This window comes from Taeniopygia guttata, chromosome 25, assembly GCF_048771995.1.
Source record: "Taeniopygia guttata chromosome 25, bTaeGut7.mat, whole genome shotgun sequence".
NCBI classification, from domain to species: Eukaryota; Metazoa; Chordata; class Aves; order Passeriformes; family Estrildidae; genus Taeniopygia; species Taeniopygia guttata.
Window position 1 is genome coordinate 5,619,558 of NC_133050.1, and position 15,586 is coordinate 5,635,143.

At 53.5% G+C, this 15,586-nt stretch overlaps 1 protein-coding gene across 15 annotated transcripts in view; it reads left to right on the forward strand.

Annotated features, from left to right (window-relative positions):
- Positions 1-15,586, forward strand: part of MEF2D (myocyte enhancer factor 2D) — an 81,123-nt gene that overhangs the window by 33,121 nt on the left and 32,416 nt on the right. For all 15 annotated transcript variants that reach the window (XM_030291510.4, XM_030291524.4, XM_030291520.4 and 12 more), the window contains one exon: positions 9,934-10,234. In XM_030291510.4, coding sequence (XP_030147370.4) covers positions 10,181-10,234 — 54 coding nt within the window. In that variant the 5' untranslated portion in view covers positions 9,934-10,180. The remainder of the gene's footprint in view (positions 1-9,933; positions 10,235-15,586) is intronic.

The following is a 15,586-nucleotide window of genomic DNA, read 5'->3' on the forward strand; positions in this document are numbered from 1 at the left end:
TGCCCTGGTGCTGCTGAGCTGCCCCTGGGAGCCCCTCTGGGTCCCGTGCTGAGATCCTGCCCCCTGTGCTGGAGCAGAAGGCAGTGATTGTGCCCTTGGTCATGTTGTGTTTTGGGGCACTGAGGGCAGTGATTGTCCCCTTGGTCATGTTGTGTTTTGGGGCACTGAGGGCAGTTGATTGTGCCCTTGGGGGTGTTGTGTTTTGGGGCACTGAGGGCAGTGATTGTGCCCTTGGGGGTGTTGTGTTTTGGGGCACTGAGGGCAGTGATTGTCCCCTTGGTCATGTTGTGTTTTGGGGCACTGAGGGCAGTGATTGTGCCCTTGGGGGTGTTGTGTTTTGGGGCACTGAGGGCAGTGATTGTGGCCTTGGGGGTGTTGTGTTTTGGGGCACTGAGGGCAGTGATTGTGCATTTGGGGGTGTTGTGTTTTGGGGCACTGATGCAGTGATTGTGCCCTTGGGGGTGTTGTGTTTTGGGGCACTGAGGGCAGTGATTGTGGCCTTGGGGGTGTTGTGTTTTGGGGCACTGAGGGCAGTGATTGTGCATTTGGGGGTGTTGTGTTTTGGGGCACTGATGCAGTGATTGTGCCCTTGGGGGTGTTGTGTTTTGGGGCACTGATGCAGTGATTGTGCCCTTGGGGGTGTTGTGTTTTGGGGCACTGAGGGCAGTGATTGTGCCCTTGGGGGTGTTGTGTTTTGGGGCACTGAGGGCAGTGATTGTGCCCTTGGGGGTGTTGTGTTTTGGGGCACTGAGGGCAGTGATTGTGCCCTTGGGGGTGTTGTGTTTTGGGGCACTGAGGGCAGTGATTGTGCCCTTGGTCATGTTGTGTTTTGGGGCACTGAGGGCAGTGATTGTGCATTTGGGGGTGTTGTGTTTTGGGGCACTGAGGGCAGTGATTGTGCCCTTGGGGGTGTTGTGTTTTGGGGCACTGAGGGCAGTGATTGTGCCCTTGGGGGTGTTGTGTTTTGGGGCACTGAGGGCAGTGATTGTGCCCTTGGGGGTGTTGTGTTTTGGGGCACTGAGGGCAGTGATTGTGCCCTTGGGCATGTTGTGTTTTGGGGCACTGAGGGCAGTGATTGTGCATTTGGGGGTGTTGTGTTTTGGGGCACCGAGGGCAGTGATTGTGGCCTTGGGGGTGTTGTGTTTTGGGGCACTGAGGGCAGTGACTGTCCCCTTTGGGGTGTTGTGTTTTGGGGCTCACAAGCCATCAATGTCCTTGGTGACCACGGTGGTGATGGTGCAGGGCTGCACGGGGGGTGGGTGCGCCCTCAGGATGGAGGTGCCAAGGAGAGTGGAGGCAATGTTGGGGTGCTGCTGTACCCCATTGAGAGAGAAAAGCCCTCTGAGTGAAGCATTGGCTGTTGGGCCCTGAGGCTTCTGCTGGGCTCAGATCCCCCCACCCCAGAGCAGGAGGCAGCTCCGTGGGGAGCAGAACTGGATGGCCCCAAAAACTGCAGCCATGTTCACCCCCTCCATGCCTCCCCTTTCCTCCCTGTGGCCTCAGCAGCAGCGAAAGTCCCCAGTGTGGGGCTGGTTTGGGGTGGAGAGCTGCTCCTGCTCCCCAGCAGTGCGGGGTCGGCTGTGACATCCTCCTGATTTGTGCAGGATCCGACCCCGAATTCAGCTCCCTCTCCTTCTCGCTCTTTTTTTTTAATGAGTCAACCTCTCATCTGTCATATTAAACCTCCTCATTACCAGGTATCTAAATTTTGCTCTGACAATAGTGACAGGGGAAGCTGAGATCTCATTGCCACGGCGCGGGGCTCCGGGGAGCTGGCAGGTGGTTATTTCATGCCCTGCAGGGAGCCGTGGGGGTGGGCAACGGAGCTGGATAATGGGCTCTTGCTTCCCATCATTTAGAAAACCCTACTTAGTGCAGAGGGAAAAATTACCCCCAGTCTCTGACTCTGGAGCTGGTGATAGGTACAGAACATGGGGGAAGGGGAGCAGCTTTGGGGGTCTGGCTGCTCCTCCCTGGGCACAGAGGGTGGGTTGGGGATGGAGGGTAAATGGGGATGAAGGGTGGGTGGGGATGGAAGGGGGAAGGAGATGAGGGTGCCTGGGAGTGAGGATAGATGGGGCTGGAGGATGGATGGGAGTGGAGATGTTGCAGGGCTGCCCTGTGCAAGCAGCTGGTACCACTGGGGAAGGGGATGCTGTGTGCACACTGGGGAGCCCCTGGGGCATGCAGGGTTCCCAGCCTGGATAGGCACATCTGAGGAAGCTGCTGAGCCACCTGGGAAACCACAGTGAGTTTCAGGGTGGTGAATGACCTCTGCTGCAAGGATGCCAGCACCAAGGTCGCTGCTCAAGGTCATGAGGCTTAATCTGGCAGCTGCATCAGCCTTCGGTTGCTGTTTTCAGGGTGCTCTGAAGGTCACTTTAGCAGGGACTCTCCAAGCCCCCCCTGCCTCGTCCCTGCCCATCCCTCCCTGTAGCATCTCCAGGAGCGAGGACCAGCTGCCTCTTTGGGAAGCCACGTGGTGTGAGGGGCTGCAAGTCCCTGCTTGTCCTGGTCCCACAGGCTTTTCCTTCTGAAACCCTATCCTTACCTTGGGCGAGGGTTCTCTGGTTGGCTTTTGGACAGCACCAAGCCGGGCTGTGGGTTTGCCAGCGGCTGCCTGGAGCTCCTGCCCAGCCTCCTTTCCCCGTGTCCCCTCCAGCCTCTGCTGTCCTTGGCCGTGCTGGCAGCGCTGAGAAGGTCACTGGCTGTACCTGCTGTCACCCTGCCTCTGCAGAACACGTCCCCAGCCTGGGATGTGCTGGATGTTCAGTGGTGCTGGATGTGCTGGCATCCCTGGCTGCGTGTGGTGTGGGATGGAACTGTGATCTGGGGTGTAGGGGACCAGGGTTCCTGTTTTGGGTGCTGCCTCCAGTTCTTGTGCTGATGTTGGGACTGTCATCCTTTCTTGAGGGTGTTGTCTGACTCCACACTGGCACACAAAATGTAGGGGAAGAGAACATCAACCCCAGTTTAATAATTTCCCCTAAATTCTTTCTTTCGCCCGCCCTTGCTAAGCAAACACCAGTTCTCCAGCGTTGTGTCAGGGCTGCGCTTTCCCTCAGCCTCTGCCGGCCCTGGCACGATGTGAGGTTTTGTTACAGCTCAGCAGAGCTGGTTGCACGGTTGGCATCTGCTTTTCTTCAGAGAGTGCCTGAATCTGGGTCAGGAATATATGTGTCTCTTTCGAATTCCTTGGGGGCCTGACTGGATCCAGCCTCGCTGCTGCTCCCCTGAGCTACCTGCAGCTGGCGGGATTGATTCCTCCCGCAGGCAGGAGGAGCTGAGGGCTGCTTTGGCTGCCCATCCCAGGGAAATCGGGGCCCTGACATGGCTGTGAGGTATGCAGCTCAGATCTGGGCTGGCACCTGCCTGGCGAGTGGGATTTGGCCCTGGGCAGGGTCCAGCAGCTGCGTTTCTGAGCAGGAGGTTTGCTCTGGAGCCGTGTTTCGGCCGCCTTCCTCTCCCCTCCCCCTGCCTGCATCTGGAGGTTCGACACAGGAACCCAGATAGCATCATCCTGAAACCAGAATAGAAGCTTTGGAGGAGACTCGAGCATGTTTGTGCGGTTTTTATCTCGGTTTGGAGATAAAGAGGTGCTAAACAATGCTAAGCTGGCGAGTTGGAGTCCCTCGTGGTGCGTGCAGTGGGGCTGGGGACTCGCTGGCACCTGCCCTTGCTGCCCGTTGTCCTGTCAGGGATGTCCCCTGGGTGCTGCATCCCTCCTGGGTGCCACATTCCCCTGCCAGCACTGCCCCCATCCCACAGCAAAGCAGGGCTGGTAGCCAGCACCGTGCCAGTGGCTTTGCCAGAGAGGAAGAACAGCGTTAACATGAATACTGGCTGTGTGTTTTAGGGAAGGGGGCTTTGCAAAAGAGAAGGAAGTCAGTCCTGCTGATCCAGAAACCACACAGAAGGAAACTAAAAGTCCTTGGTGTCAGCATGGAGGATATGTTAAAAAAACAACAATTAACTCACAAGAGGCAGCAAGAAAGGAAACAGGAAGGCAAGGACTGCAGTTAGACAGGCGGGTTCAAGAGGTGACTTGAGCTAAATCCATGTCCTTAAGGGATGGGATCCAGCCCTGGTCATGGGTGGGGAAGCGACTCGTTCTTTGTCAGCGCAGGACTCGGGATCCTGGAGGTGAGACCTCGGCTGCAGCTGCTCGTTCTTTGCAGTTGCTTTTGTGGCTGTTTGCAGCAGGTGGAGGGTCACGGCTGGGCTGGGGGCAGCGTGGCCACCTCGCCTCTCCACGCAGCTGCTCCTCGTGGTGAAAGGTGCAGCTTTGTGGCAGGAGCGATGCAGCAGAGCGAGGGGCTGCTCCTGCCACCTCCGAGGCATCACTGCCACCTCAAAAGCACCATTGCTTCCTCCCTCCCTCGGCCCGTTCCCCCACCCAGCACGGGCACTGGAGGGCTCGGTGTGGTGGGTGTTGTGCTCAGGGCTGGTTTGCAGCGCAGCAGCATTTCCTCACCGGGGCTCTCTGTCCTGAGTGGGCAGACAGGAGGAGTTGTTGGTGGACAAGGGGATGGACATGACCCAGCCTGAATCAGCTGACCCATGCTGGCAGCCTGAAGAGCCAGTGCTGTGCCCAGCTGATCCCACGGCACGGGCAGCATGTGAGGGACCAGGATTGTGCCCTCTGCCCCACTCTGATGAGACACCCCTGCCATGGTGCCTCCGGCTCTGGGCTTCCCAGAGTAGGAAGAACACAAATCTCCTGAAGTGAGTCCAGAGGAGACCATGGAGATGCTCTGAGGGCTGGATCCCCTCTGTTCAGGAGACAGGCTGGGAGAGCTGGGGCTGTTCTGCCTGTAGGGGAGTCTGGGGAGACCTTGGAGCTCCTTCCAGTGTGTAAAGGGGCTCCAGAAGAGCTGGAGAGGGACTTTGGACAAGGAGCTGGAGTGATGGAGCAAGGCTTCCCACTGCCAGAGGGCAGGGTCCGATGGGGTACTGGGAAGAAGTTTTTTCCTGTGGGTGAGTGACAGAGAGGAGGGATGAGATGAGCTTTAAGAATCTGTCCAGATCATTCTACAGTTCTGTAACACCTTGTACCCCACATGCCCACTGGTTGTGTGCTAAAGCTCCCTTGCAATGACCTTTTTCTCACAGAGGAGCTGCAAGACCAGGACTTATTCTTGCTGTCATTTCTGTATGTGGATAAATGTGACACCCCCTTGGTCCATGAACTCAGTTGTGTCAAGTGCTCTGTTCTTGGGGGTGGATAGTGGCAGGGAGCACCCTCCCTTTACTCTCAGCCAGACCCTTGACTTGATGGAGCCTGTTAAGGAGAAAACACATCTGGGGGACATGCACATTCTGCAAAGCTTGGGTAAAAGATGGGTTGGTCCCACAGCGAGAGCACTGGGTACCCGAGGGGAGCAGTTGCTGGGTTGGGCTGTGGTCTGCCATGCCTGTCACCTGCATTTCTCCCTTCAAATTGGGACTTTCTGTGCCTCCATAATATGAGCTGTATATTTGCAGGGTGATTTTCTTCTTTTCCCAGCCTCCAGATGTCCTCTGAAGCTCCTTTTGGAGATTTCCTTGCAGCCAAGGATGTCCCCATTGCACTGGACCTGTTCTGGGGATGGAGATGAGGAAAACGTCCCTTGAACCGGTGCCTTGTGAAGCCCATCCCAATTTTGCCCTCCCTCGTGTCACTGGCTCTGCTGTGTGTTCCTGCACAGGCACGAGTGGATTGGGGAGCGCGGTGCCACATGCTGGGAAGAGCAAAGAGCTCCAAAGGAAAATACACTTTTGGAAAGGATGCATTTATTTGCCTTTATTTATCTTCCTAAAGCTTTCAGATGAATCTTTTTGATCTTCCCTCTTCAGCTGCGTGGCCAGGGTTTGGTTTCTTTCAGCTGACATTGTGCTGGGAGCACAGGGCGGTGCAAGGAGGGTGTTAAGGAAGGGCAGCTGAATTCCTTTGCTCTGGAGAGGGGCGGTGTGTCGAGCTAACTTTAGTAAGGAGCGACTAAAAAGGGATGCAATAAAAGTATATTAAAAATAGCAAATGGCTGTAGAAAGTGGATGTGAGACTCCCAGTGTCCCTGCTTGTGCCGAGAGAAACGTGGGGCCGTTCAGTAGGAATGGAAAAGTGACAAGTTATGGAGCAGTGCAGGGCACCCCGCCGCTCGTGCAAAGCAAAGGTGAAACCACTTAGAAGTAGGTGAAATAGATCAGAAGTTTGTACAGTAGATAAAAAAAAATCCAGAAATAAAGACTTGAAAGAGATATCAGCTCCTCTGTGTCCTCAGCTCTCGGAGCTGGGGATTCAGCCCCCCAGATTCTTTGTTTTGTAAAAACATCTCCCAGCTGAGATTCCTCTGCGCTTTTTCTTTCTTCCCCCATTTGCAAAATGCTAACTCTGCTCTCTCGCCTGTCTCTCCAATTTGGAGCAATTTACTGGGAGCCGGGGATGAATTACTCAGCACAGAGTTAACCAGCACCTGCTCGGAGTTAATTGGCATGTGTGCTAATTGCCGTGATAGTCACACTTGTGCGAGCAGTGCGGGGAGGGGGAGCGGGTGCTGGCGGCTGCCTCCATCCCAGAGCTCCTCTGAATTTCCTGATCCTGGATGAGATTCCTGGGAGGGGAAGAGGGTCAGGGTTGGCTTTTTTCAGTGCTCCAGCAGCAGATTTGCAGGGCCCTTTCCATGCCCTTGGACCCTCCTTGGCAGGGTGTAGTAGCTGGGACGCTGGGTGGTTTCCTTGGAAAGCGAGGCTCTGGAGAAGGAAAGAAGCTGCTGTCTGAGAAGGAGGAGATGATGATTTAATGAGTGGGGTTATTGTATATAAAACCATTTGAGACCCCGAAAGTTAGAAGTTATTTAGGAACTCAGCTCCTTGTAGCAATCCTGTGCTCTGGGTGCTTGGCTGTGCAGGTTCAGGTACTTAAATTCCACCTGAGCACGGAGGACGGTCCTGGGTGATCTTGGTGCCTCAGTCTGGGCAATCAGGGAGCCAGAGCAGTTTGGTGGTGAAGGAGAGGATCCTCCTGGGCTGGGGCTGAGCCACAGTAGCAGTGCCAGCAGGAGGGACAGGAGAGATGAGGGCAGCTCTCCAGGTTTCTTGCTCTTCCAGCTGCTGTTCAGAAACTCGAGCCAGTGGTGGGACTTTGTGAAACAGCCACCTGGGCAGGAAACGTGAAAATACCTGGGTTTAAAAATACTGTGGGGGGAAAAAACCCAACCTAAAAACAAATAAACTCACCCCAAAACCCCAATTCCATGAAGAAAAAAGGGAGGGGTTTGAAATGCCCTGTCAGGTGCATTTGGAGGGCAGCAAACATGCTGTGCTCTTCTCTGTCCCTCCTCTTCACCCCATCCAAGGGCTGCCCTCCCCATGGGGTGTTTTCCTTCTCATGCAGGGTAGAGGGGTCAGGAGCACCACATGGCAGCTCCTTTTCTCCCCATGTTGATAAGCAAAAACCTGTTAAATCACCTTTTTCCTGTGGAAAACTCTATCCAGCAGCATGGGCAAACCCTGAGGCTGAGACCATGGTCCCCATCCAACCCAGGTGCTGCGGATGCAGAGTTGGGATTCAGAGCAGCAGGAGGAGCCTGGTTTGGTGGTTGAAAAAGGGGATTTAGTTTGAAACACTTGGGGTGTATTTGTGGCCTGGGGAGAGGAATGTGGTTTGAATTCCATGCAAGAAACATCAGCTCGTGTGGAGCTGAGGGCAGGGATGAGCAGCACTGGGGTTTTTGCCTCATCCCTACAAACATCCCATCTCTTGGAGCACTGTGCAGCTTTTGGCTGCCATAGCATCCTGTGAACAAGTCCCGCAACGAAATTGTGTTAAAATATGTTTCCTTTCACTCAGTTTAAATTTACTGCCCGTTGTTCTCCAGTGTTTATTGTTGCTTCTGGAGAGTTCCTCTCTGGTTTGGACTGTAAATCCGCTGTCTTTCAGAGGGTTTCTCTGTCCAAGAGCTGCAGCACACGGAAAGAATTAGCATCTTGCCCTGTGTCTGGTTGAGGAGCTGTTGCTACTTTGTGCTGCTGCTGGTGGTTTTGAAGATGCTGAAGGTGAATATTTTTCAGCCAGTTTAGAGAAGTGGCGACTCTGAAGGGAAAAGCGGCAAAGCAAACCCGACAGAAAGTTCCTCCTCTTCCAAAGTTTCTTTGTGTGTGCAAAATCCAAGCCTTTGGGCTGTGGGTTCTCTCCTGGGTGGGCTCACAGTGAGGGAAATACCGAGAGGACACTGCAGGTGGATGAAATAAAAATTCTCATTTTCCTTTTGGCTCTTCCTGTATCCCCAGCCTTCGAGGGATACTCAACACAGTGCAAGCTGGGGCGGTGATGCTCTGAAGCTGGTGATGCTCTGGGATCTATCTTTTTGGGGCTTCCCACGGTGGGATGGGGAGCAGCAGCCAAAGGATATGCCTCTGGCACTGGCTCAGTGTTCCCCATGGTGACAGTGCTCCTCACAGCTGGATGGTTGCTCCTATTTGCTGCTGGGAAGGAAACATGCACCTATTTTGGTAAATAATGTCTCAAGAATTAAATGCCATCCCTGTATGATCTGACCTTGCAAAGAGTCTTACTGGTGGTATTTATGTGTAAAAAACCCCAGGTTTTGCTGCCCTTTGTCTCTCTGGTCTTCTTCCTGGCCTCCTCATACCTCATCCTCCCTGGAGGGCAAATTGTGGATGTCATGATGGGGAAAAGATTGCCCATTCTCCTCGGGGCTCCTTCAGCTTGCACTGAAGCCACACAACATGATGCACGATGAATAACTTTAGCCCTGAAAAAAGCAGAAAAAAGATTTAAGTGACTCACATGACTCAGTGAACCCCAAAAACGAGTGTGGGAGTGAGACCTTTAGGGCTTGTTTGTTGGAACATGGTCTGATGAGGAGGTGAAGGATGGGGCCGTGGTCTTAAGCAGGGTCTGGGGGTGCTCTGGGGTGGGAGAGGAGCAGGAGGAGCTTGGTCAGGTTGGCTGTGGCTGCTGCTTTGAATTTGGGAGAAAAAGCTTTTGGGTTTTTTTAATGCTTTTTGTGACAAGACCGAGGGCTGGGGACTGCCAAGTTGAGGCAGATAGGAAGCTATTTTGGGACTGGCTTTTCCCTTTGCCTGGGTCTTGGCACAGGGCACCTTGCCTTAAATGCAGTGTTATCACTGCTGTTACCCAGCTGCTCACAGAGAGAGCAGGGAGAACGACATACCTGTGGAAAATGAACTGGCTGAAGTTCCCTCCTTGTCCCATCGCTGGGAAACGGCGTGAGATGGGCTGGGGGCTGTGCCAGGAGGTGCTCTGGAACATCTGGGTGCAGCTTCTGGTGCTGGGGGATGCAGATTCCTGTGGGGAGGCTGCAAGAAGGAGCAGCACTCGTCCCTTTGGGGAGAGTTTTGGGCACAAGATAACCCCTAGATCCGTGTTCAGCTGTGGCTGAGCCCAGTGGAAGGCCAGGCTGTCTCAGCTGCTTTCAGCGTCCTCCTTCCCCATAAGAATTAGGTTTCTGTGCCTGGTTATAAGGTTTCTTTCAAGTAATCAAATAAAGACATTTTAAAATTCCAAACTGGAGATTAGTGCAGAAACTGGAGACGGATTTAAATTGCCCGAGCTAATCACCAGCCACTCGACTGCTTATGACTTTATTAAGAGAAAAAAAAAAAAAAAAAGTCTGGAGTGTCACAGAGGAATAGTGATTCACGAGCTCACTGCTGCCATCTCCTCCTCCTCGCCCAGCGTGGCAGTGCCCGGCCCACACGTGTCCTGTGGCACTGGTGTCCCTGCCCTCCATCCTTGGGCAGCTTTGAGGCCAGTTTGGATAAACCCTCTGCAGCTCTCCTGGCCCCGGGGCTGGGTGGGAGAAAGAGCCAGAGCCCACCCTGGCCTAGGGGTGGGATGTGCTGGTGGGGTGCTGGGTCCTGGAAGGGGTTTGGGAGCAAGGTCTCACTCCTGTCTCTCTCACTGTGCAGGTTTCTGAGCACTGCTGCCATCTCAGCCCCGCTGGATCTGGCCGTGCATGACGGTACCATGAACTGAGCACGGAGCCACGCAAAACTCTTTTTTTTTTTTTTTTTTGTTTTGGCTCCTTTTGGGTTTGTTTTCCGTCCGAGAAAAAAAGCCCCCCACGCTCTTTAATGAAAGCGTTTTAAAGCGGGGTCACTCCTCCCCTCCCCTGAGCCGAAGTCGTGCCGGGTGCGGTGAGGATTTCCGGAGAAGATGGGGAGAAAAAAGATCCAGATCCAGCGGATCACGGACGAGCGCAACCGGCAGGTCAGTGCTGTCTCTCCCTGCTCCCTCACCCTTCTTCCTGTGGGGCTTTTATGTGCCATGTTTCAGAATGACCCATTTCCATCCCATTTTGGTCCACCAGTGCTGTGTTTTTCCCAGTCCATAAAAGAAGCAGAGGCTTAGGCCGGATCCAGGCGGATCCAGGACCAGGCAAACGTTGCTCCTCGCCTTGGAGTTCCTTGAGCTCTTTCCATCTAAGTGCTTTTCCAGAAGAAAGTATCTTCTCCACTTAGTTAGTTCCCCACCCCCCCTTTTTTTTTTTTTTTTTTTTTATTTTTGTCTTGCAGAAAATATATTTCAGTTGACATTTTCCATGTGGTTTTTCCAATAAAAAACAGCCACAACAAGTATCCATTTTGCTGAACGCAAACAACTCAAATTATTCCTTTTTTTTTTTTCCCCTTCAATTGTAGACTTAAATGACTCCAGGGCTTTTTTCCTTGGGCTCTCTTGAAGCCAAGCCCAAGACACGCATGTGCATGTGTGTAGGAATGCGTTCATGTATCTCAGAGGAAAAACAAAAACCGACAGATTTTTCCCAAATTTCCATGTTCCTTAAACTGGAGTGGTGGAGCAGCGGCACGTTGCCAGCCCAGGTTTGCTCTGGGATGACTCCATCCATGTATTTCCCATTACCACAAGACTTCCAGGCAGGTCCCTTTGCTTTCTGTGCTCCTGGAGTTTGGCTCAGCAGATCCAAGTCTCTGCCTTTAGTCCAGCCACTACTGCACCCTGCCACACTTCTTTCCTGCCACTTTCACTCCAGAAAAACAGAAAAAAAAAACAATAAAAAAGCATATGGATATATTCCTAATCCTTAATGAGTGTCAAAGAACAGAACTGGATGAACCACTTTATGCTCCACAGCAAAACAATAGGAAATGGCAGATTTTCCTCATTATAGCTTCACTTGGTGGTGGGGGCTGGGGCAGGAATGAAATAGTTTCTGCTGATGTCCCAGTTGCTCCTGGGGCTGTTTATATCCATCATGAGGAGGAAGCAGGGCCCTAGGGGTTCTTGAAGGATCTGGAGTGTATTTTATGGGGCAGTGGTGTAGAGGGGAGTGAGGGATCTGCAGTGACTGGAGCCTTGCTGGAAATTCAGACAAATGGAAAATAATGGGTAATGCTGGAGGGGGATGGCTGGATAGACCTTCAGGAGAGGAAAGAGGCACTTCCCTGCCGAGGCAGCAGCTGAGGGATGAGGGATGAGCTGATCCTCAGCCCTGGCTGGAGATAAAGACCCTTGCTGAGGTCTCACAGCGTTGGGTGGGATTTGGCAGCAGGAGTTGCTTTGCATGGCTGGGTGTCATGGCTTTAGTGCATCTCTGATGTCAGGTGTCCCCAAAACCCAGTTCCTTGGGCTGGGGGACACTGGTTTTTCCTAGCTGGGCTGGTTCTTCCAAAGCCCAGCACAGGAGCATCTCTCTCCAACCCCGTGCAGCACATCTCGCTTTGCTTCCAGAAACCAGCCCGATCAAACTGGGTGTCAGCAAAGCAGCAGCTGTTTAATTGGTCACCAGCACAGCTTTGCAATCAATTTTCACTGCTCCCTTTCTTTGGGAATAAAGGACATACCAGGAAGATGGGGCATTTCATTAAAAAGGACTGCTCCAGGTGGTGGGATCTGCTCTATCCACTGTGGTAGGAGCTGTCAGGAGGGTGAGAATTCTCTTGCTCCACTCTCCTGGTCCATGCTGTGCATGAGCAATGCCACCATCCCCTCCCCACAGTCAGAAGTGTCCCATATTGTTTTATCTCATAGGATCATGGAATGATTTGGGTTGGAAGGGATCTTAAAAGTCCATCTTGTCCCACCCCCCTGCCATGGGCAGGACACCTTCCACTATCCCAGACTGCTCCAAGCCCTGTCCAGCCTGGCCTTGGACACTTCCAGGGATGGGGCAGACACAACTTCTCTGGGCAACCTGTGCCAGGGCCTCAGCACCCTCACAGGAAAAATTTCCTTCTAATATCCCATCTAAATCTCTCATTTTTCAGTTTGAAACTCTGCCCCTTGTCCCATCACTGTCTGCCCATGTAAAATTCCCTCTCTGTTTGTTTGATAAGCCCCTTTAAGTGCTGGAAGGCTGCAGTGAGGTCTCCCCAGAGCCACCTCTGGCTTCTCCCTCTCCTTCCCTGCCTCTCCTGCTGTTGCTGTGGCTCAGTGATGAGGAGCTGATGCGTGCCTGCCTGCTGTGGCTGCAGGCTGTCAGCTAAACTGGCTTAAACCCATCCTGGGAGCATCCTCAGCCCACCCCTGCCCCCAGAACATCCCTGTCCCTGCTCCAGCTGGGGGCTGGGGGCAGGGTCCGCTCTCCTGAGCTGCTGGAATGTGGGGCTGATGCCCTGGATGCCCTGGAGAATGAGGGAATCAGCAGTGCTGGCGCAAGGAGGTGGAGGCAGAGCTGCTTTCAACACCTGCCTTTCCACTCCTGCAGCCAAGTTCATCCCGAGCAGGGGCTGCTGGGGCTCAGCAGGGGCTCTTCCAGAGCCTTTGGTGCGAGGTGAAGCTCTTCCCTGCAGCTCACACTGAGCCTGCAGCTCACACTGAGCCTGCAGCATCACCTGGCCCTGCTCGTGTCCCAGGTTTTGCCTTCCATGGGGGCATGAACCACGAGCCCACACGAGGCTCCAGCAGGGTGTGGAGCTGCTGGAGTGGGTCCAGAGGAGGCCACGGAGATGCTCTGAGGGCTGGAGCACCTCTGCTCTGGGTGTTCAGCCTGGAGAAGGCTCCATGGAGATCTAAAGGGGCTCCAGGACCTCTACAAGGACCTGGAGTGACAGGAAAAAGCGAGAATGATTTTAAAGAGGGAGATTTAGATTGGATATTAGGAGAAAATTGTTCCCTGTGAGGGTGGAGAGGCCCTGGCACAGGGTGCCCAGAGCAGCTGTGGCTGCCCCATTCCTGGAAGTGTCCAAGGCTAGGCTGGACAGGGCTTGGAGCAACCTGGGATAGTGGAGGTGGGAAAGATGAGCTTTTAGATCCCTTCCAACCCGAAACAGTGTGTGATTCTGTGAATTACAGCAGCAGCCAAAACCAGGGGAGGAGAGCAAGTAAGAGTCACTAATGTCATTAGAGGAATTACTGGAGAGGATTTGCCACAACAGATCAGGCCATCAGTCCTTCAGGGCCAGGCCGCTGACTCTGGCAACTGCCAATATGGTTTACATCAGGGGAAAGGCAAAAAATCCCCTGCTAGTGTGGGGCAGTAATTCCTTCCTGACCCCTTTGGTGATCGGCTTATGCCCTGAAGCATGAGATTTGATTACCCTCTTAGACTTACAAGGTTAATTCTTCTAGATGAAGCTCATGCACGGCGTCAGGGAAGGTTTGAGGTTTCTGTCCCAGGTCATGAGTGGATGCACAAAGCCCTGTTAGGTGATGCTTTTGAGTGATGTGGTGGCTAAATGGCAGATCCTTGCTTTTCTCTGCAAGGTACAGGGATGCCAATAGAGAGGGATGCTCTTGGGCCCTGTCTGCAGAGGGAATATCCCCTCATCTCTAGAGGGATAATTTGGTGTTTAGTGTTCTGCTGAGCTCTGCCCAGGCTGCTGGTTAATTTGGGGAGGATGACCCCACACTCTTCACTACTCAAGGGCAGAACCCAAGCCATGCTTGTCACTGGCCTTCAAGGCCGATAGCTGCCCCATTTTTTGGACTCCACATCTCAGCCTCACCACGTTCCCTCCAGCCTTGGTGGCTGAGCCCACCGTGGTGCCTGGCAAGGTGTGTTTTGGCCAAGTGTCCCCGGCACTGGTGGCTGCAGGAGCAACCCTGGGCTGTTTGTTTCCTCCTGAGGGCCAGTGAGAGCCTGGAGGCCACCCTAGCAGGGACAGCGAGACAGGTCCTGCTGGGGAAGAGGGGCAGAGGGACAGGTTTTGGTTTTAGAGCCTGTCCTGCCACGGCTGCAGGAGCAAACTGCAGCTGGCTCCCACCTGGAGTCAGTGCGCACTGCCTGGGCTTGGGAGCTGCCCACCAGCAGAGGTTTTGGGAGGCTGAGAAGTCCGGAATGCTGCTGGGGAGGTGGAGCTGTTGGTGACATGGGAGATGGCCCTGGAGTGATTTAATTTGCAGCAGAGAGCGCCGGGCCGGGGCAGCGAAGCAGGCGCACGTGGCACCAGCCCTGCGCTTTCCAGGGGATGAGGCGATTAGAGCTGAATCTCATTACTGCTTAATTATCTCGGGGAGATGGCGGGGAGGGGCAGCAGCTCCCCTTGCCAAGCGTGCCCAGAGCTGCCCCTGCTCTGCCCTCCTGCCACACGCGAGGACACAATTTTGTCTCGAGGGGGGCATGTCGGAACTCAAAATGTCCCTCAGACATTTTCAGAGGTTCCAGGCCTTGGTCAAAAGCATTTTAGACCCTGGCAAGCAGCTGAAAACAGCTGTGATCTTGAGTTTGAACCATGGAATGAATTACCAACTTTGAAGGTGGAACAAGCGGTCACAGAGAGTTAGATGGTATAGTAAAAGTAGTCACAAATTAGAGGGAAAAATTTTTTAGTATTGTACAGGGGGGTTTTAACACCTGTACAGGGGGGTTTTACTTTGTACATGGGGGTCAGGAGTTCTAAGATGGAGGAAAGTGGGTCTGATCCTGTTCTTCCTCCTTCTTCTTCCTTACCTCCATGTTCTTGGTGATGTTGGCATTTTTCTATTGGTTTAGGCTGGGGACACACTGTTCAACGTAGATTATAGATATTGGCACATTATTGTAAATATAGTACACGTAGTTTCTGGTATTTAATGTTTGTACCATCCCACTGAGGGCAGAGCCCCACACGCTGCCCTGCAGGACAGAGCTGCGGCAGGGCAGCAGAACATGTTAGAGATAAACAGAATAAACAACCTTGAAACAGCACAGACGAATTATGGCTTCTTTTTTGGCAACGGGGCGGAAAGACAGAGACTTTCTACAATCTTGGAATCACCAATACCCACAGATTCCGACAGGTGCAGGACCCTGAGGGTGCGTTCCGGGTGCTGCTGGTAGCTCCATGTTGAGCTCTTCAGACCACTGGCAGGCTGAGCAAAGGCAGCAGCCTCATTCACTCTCCTCGCTCTGCTCTATGAATTAAAGCTGTTTGTTGCAGAACTGATGCTGTGGTGGAGGCCTAAAGTGGTGTTCAGCCTTCCCACGTGGAGAGGGAGCAGCTCTTGGCACCCAGGGGCATCTCAGCTCATCTCCAGCCCTTCCCCTGGCGGCTGCTTTGCCCCCAGAGCAATGCTCAGCACAAAGCCGTGACCTCCCGCCTCTTATTTTCCTTTTCTGCTTTTTATTTGCTGCGAGGGCACTGGCCAAGCGTCGCGCCTTGCCCGTCAGCGTGCCGCGTG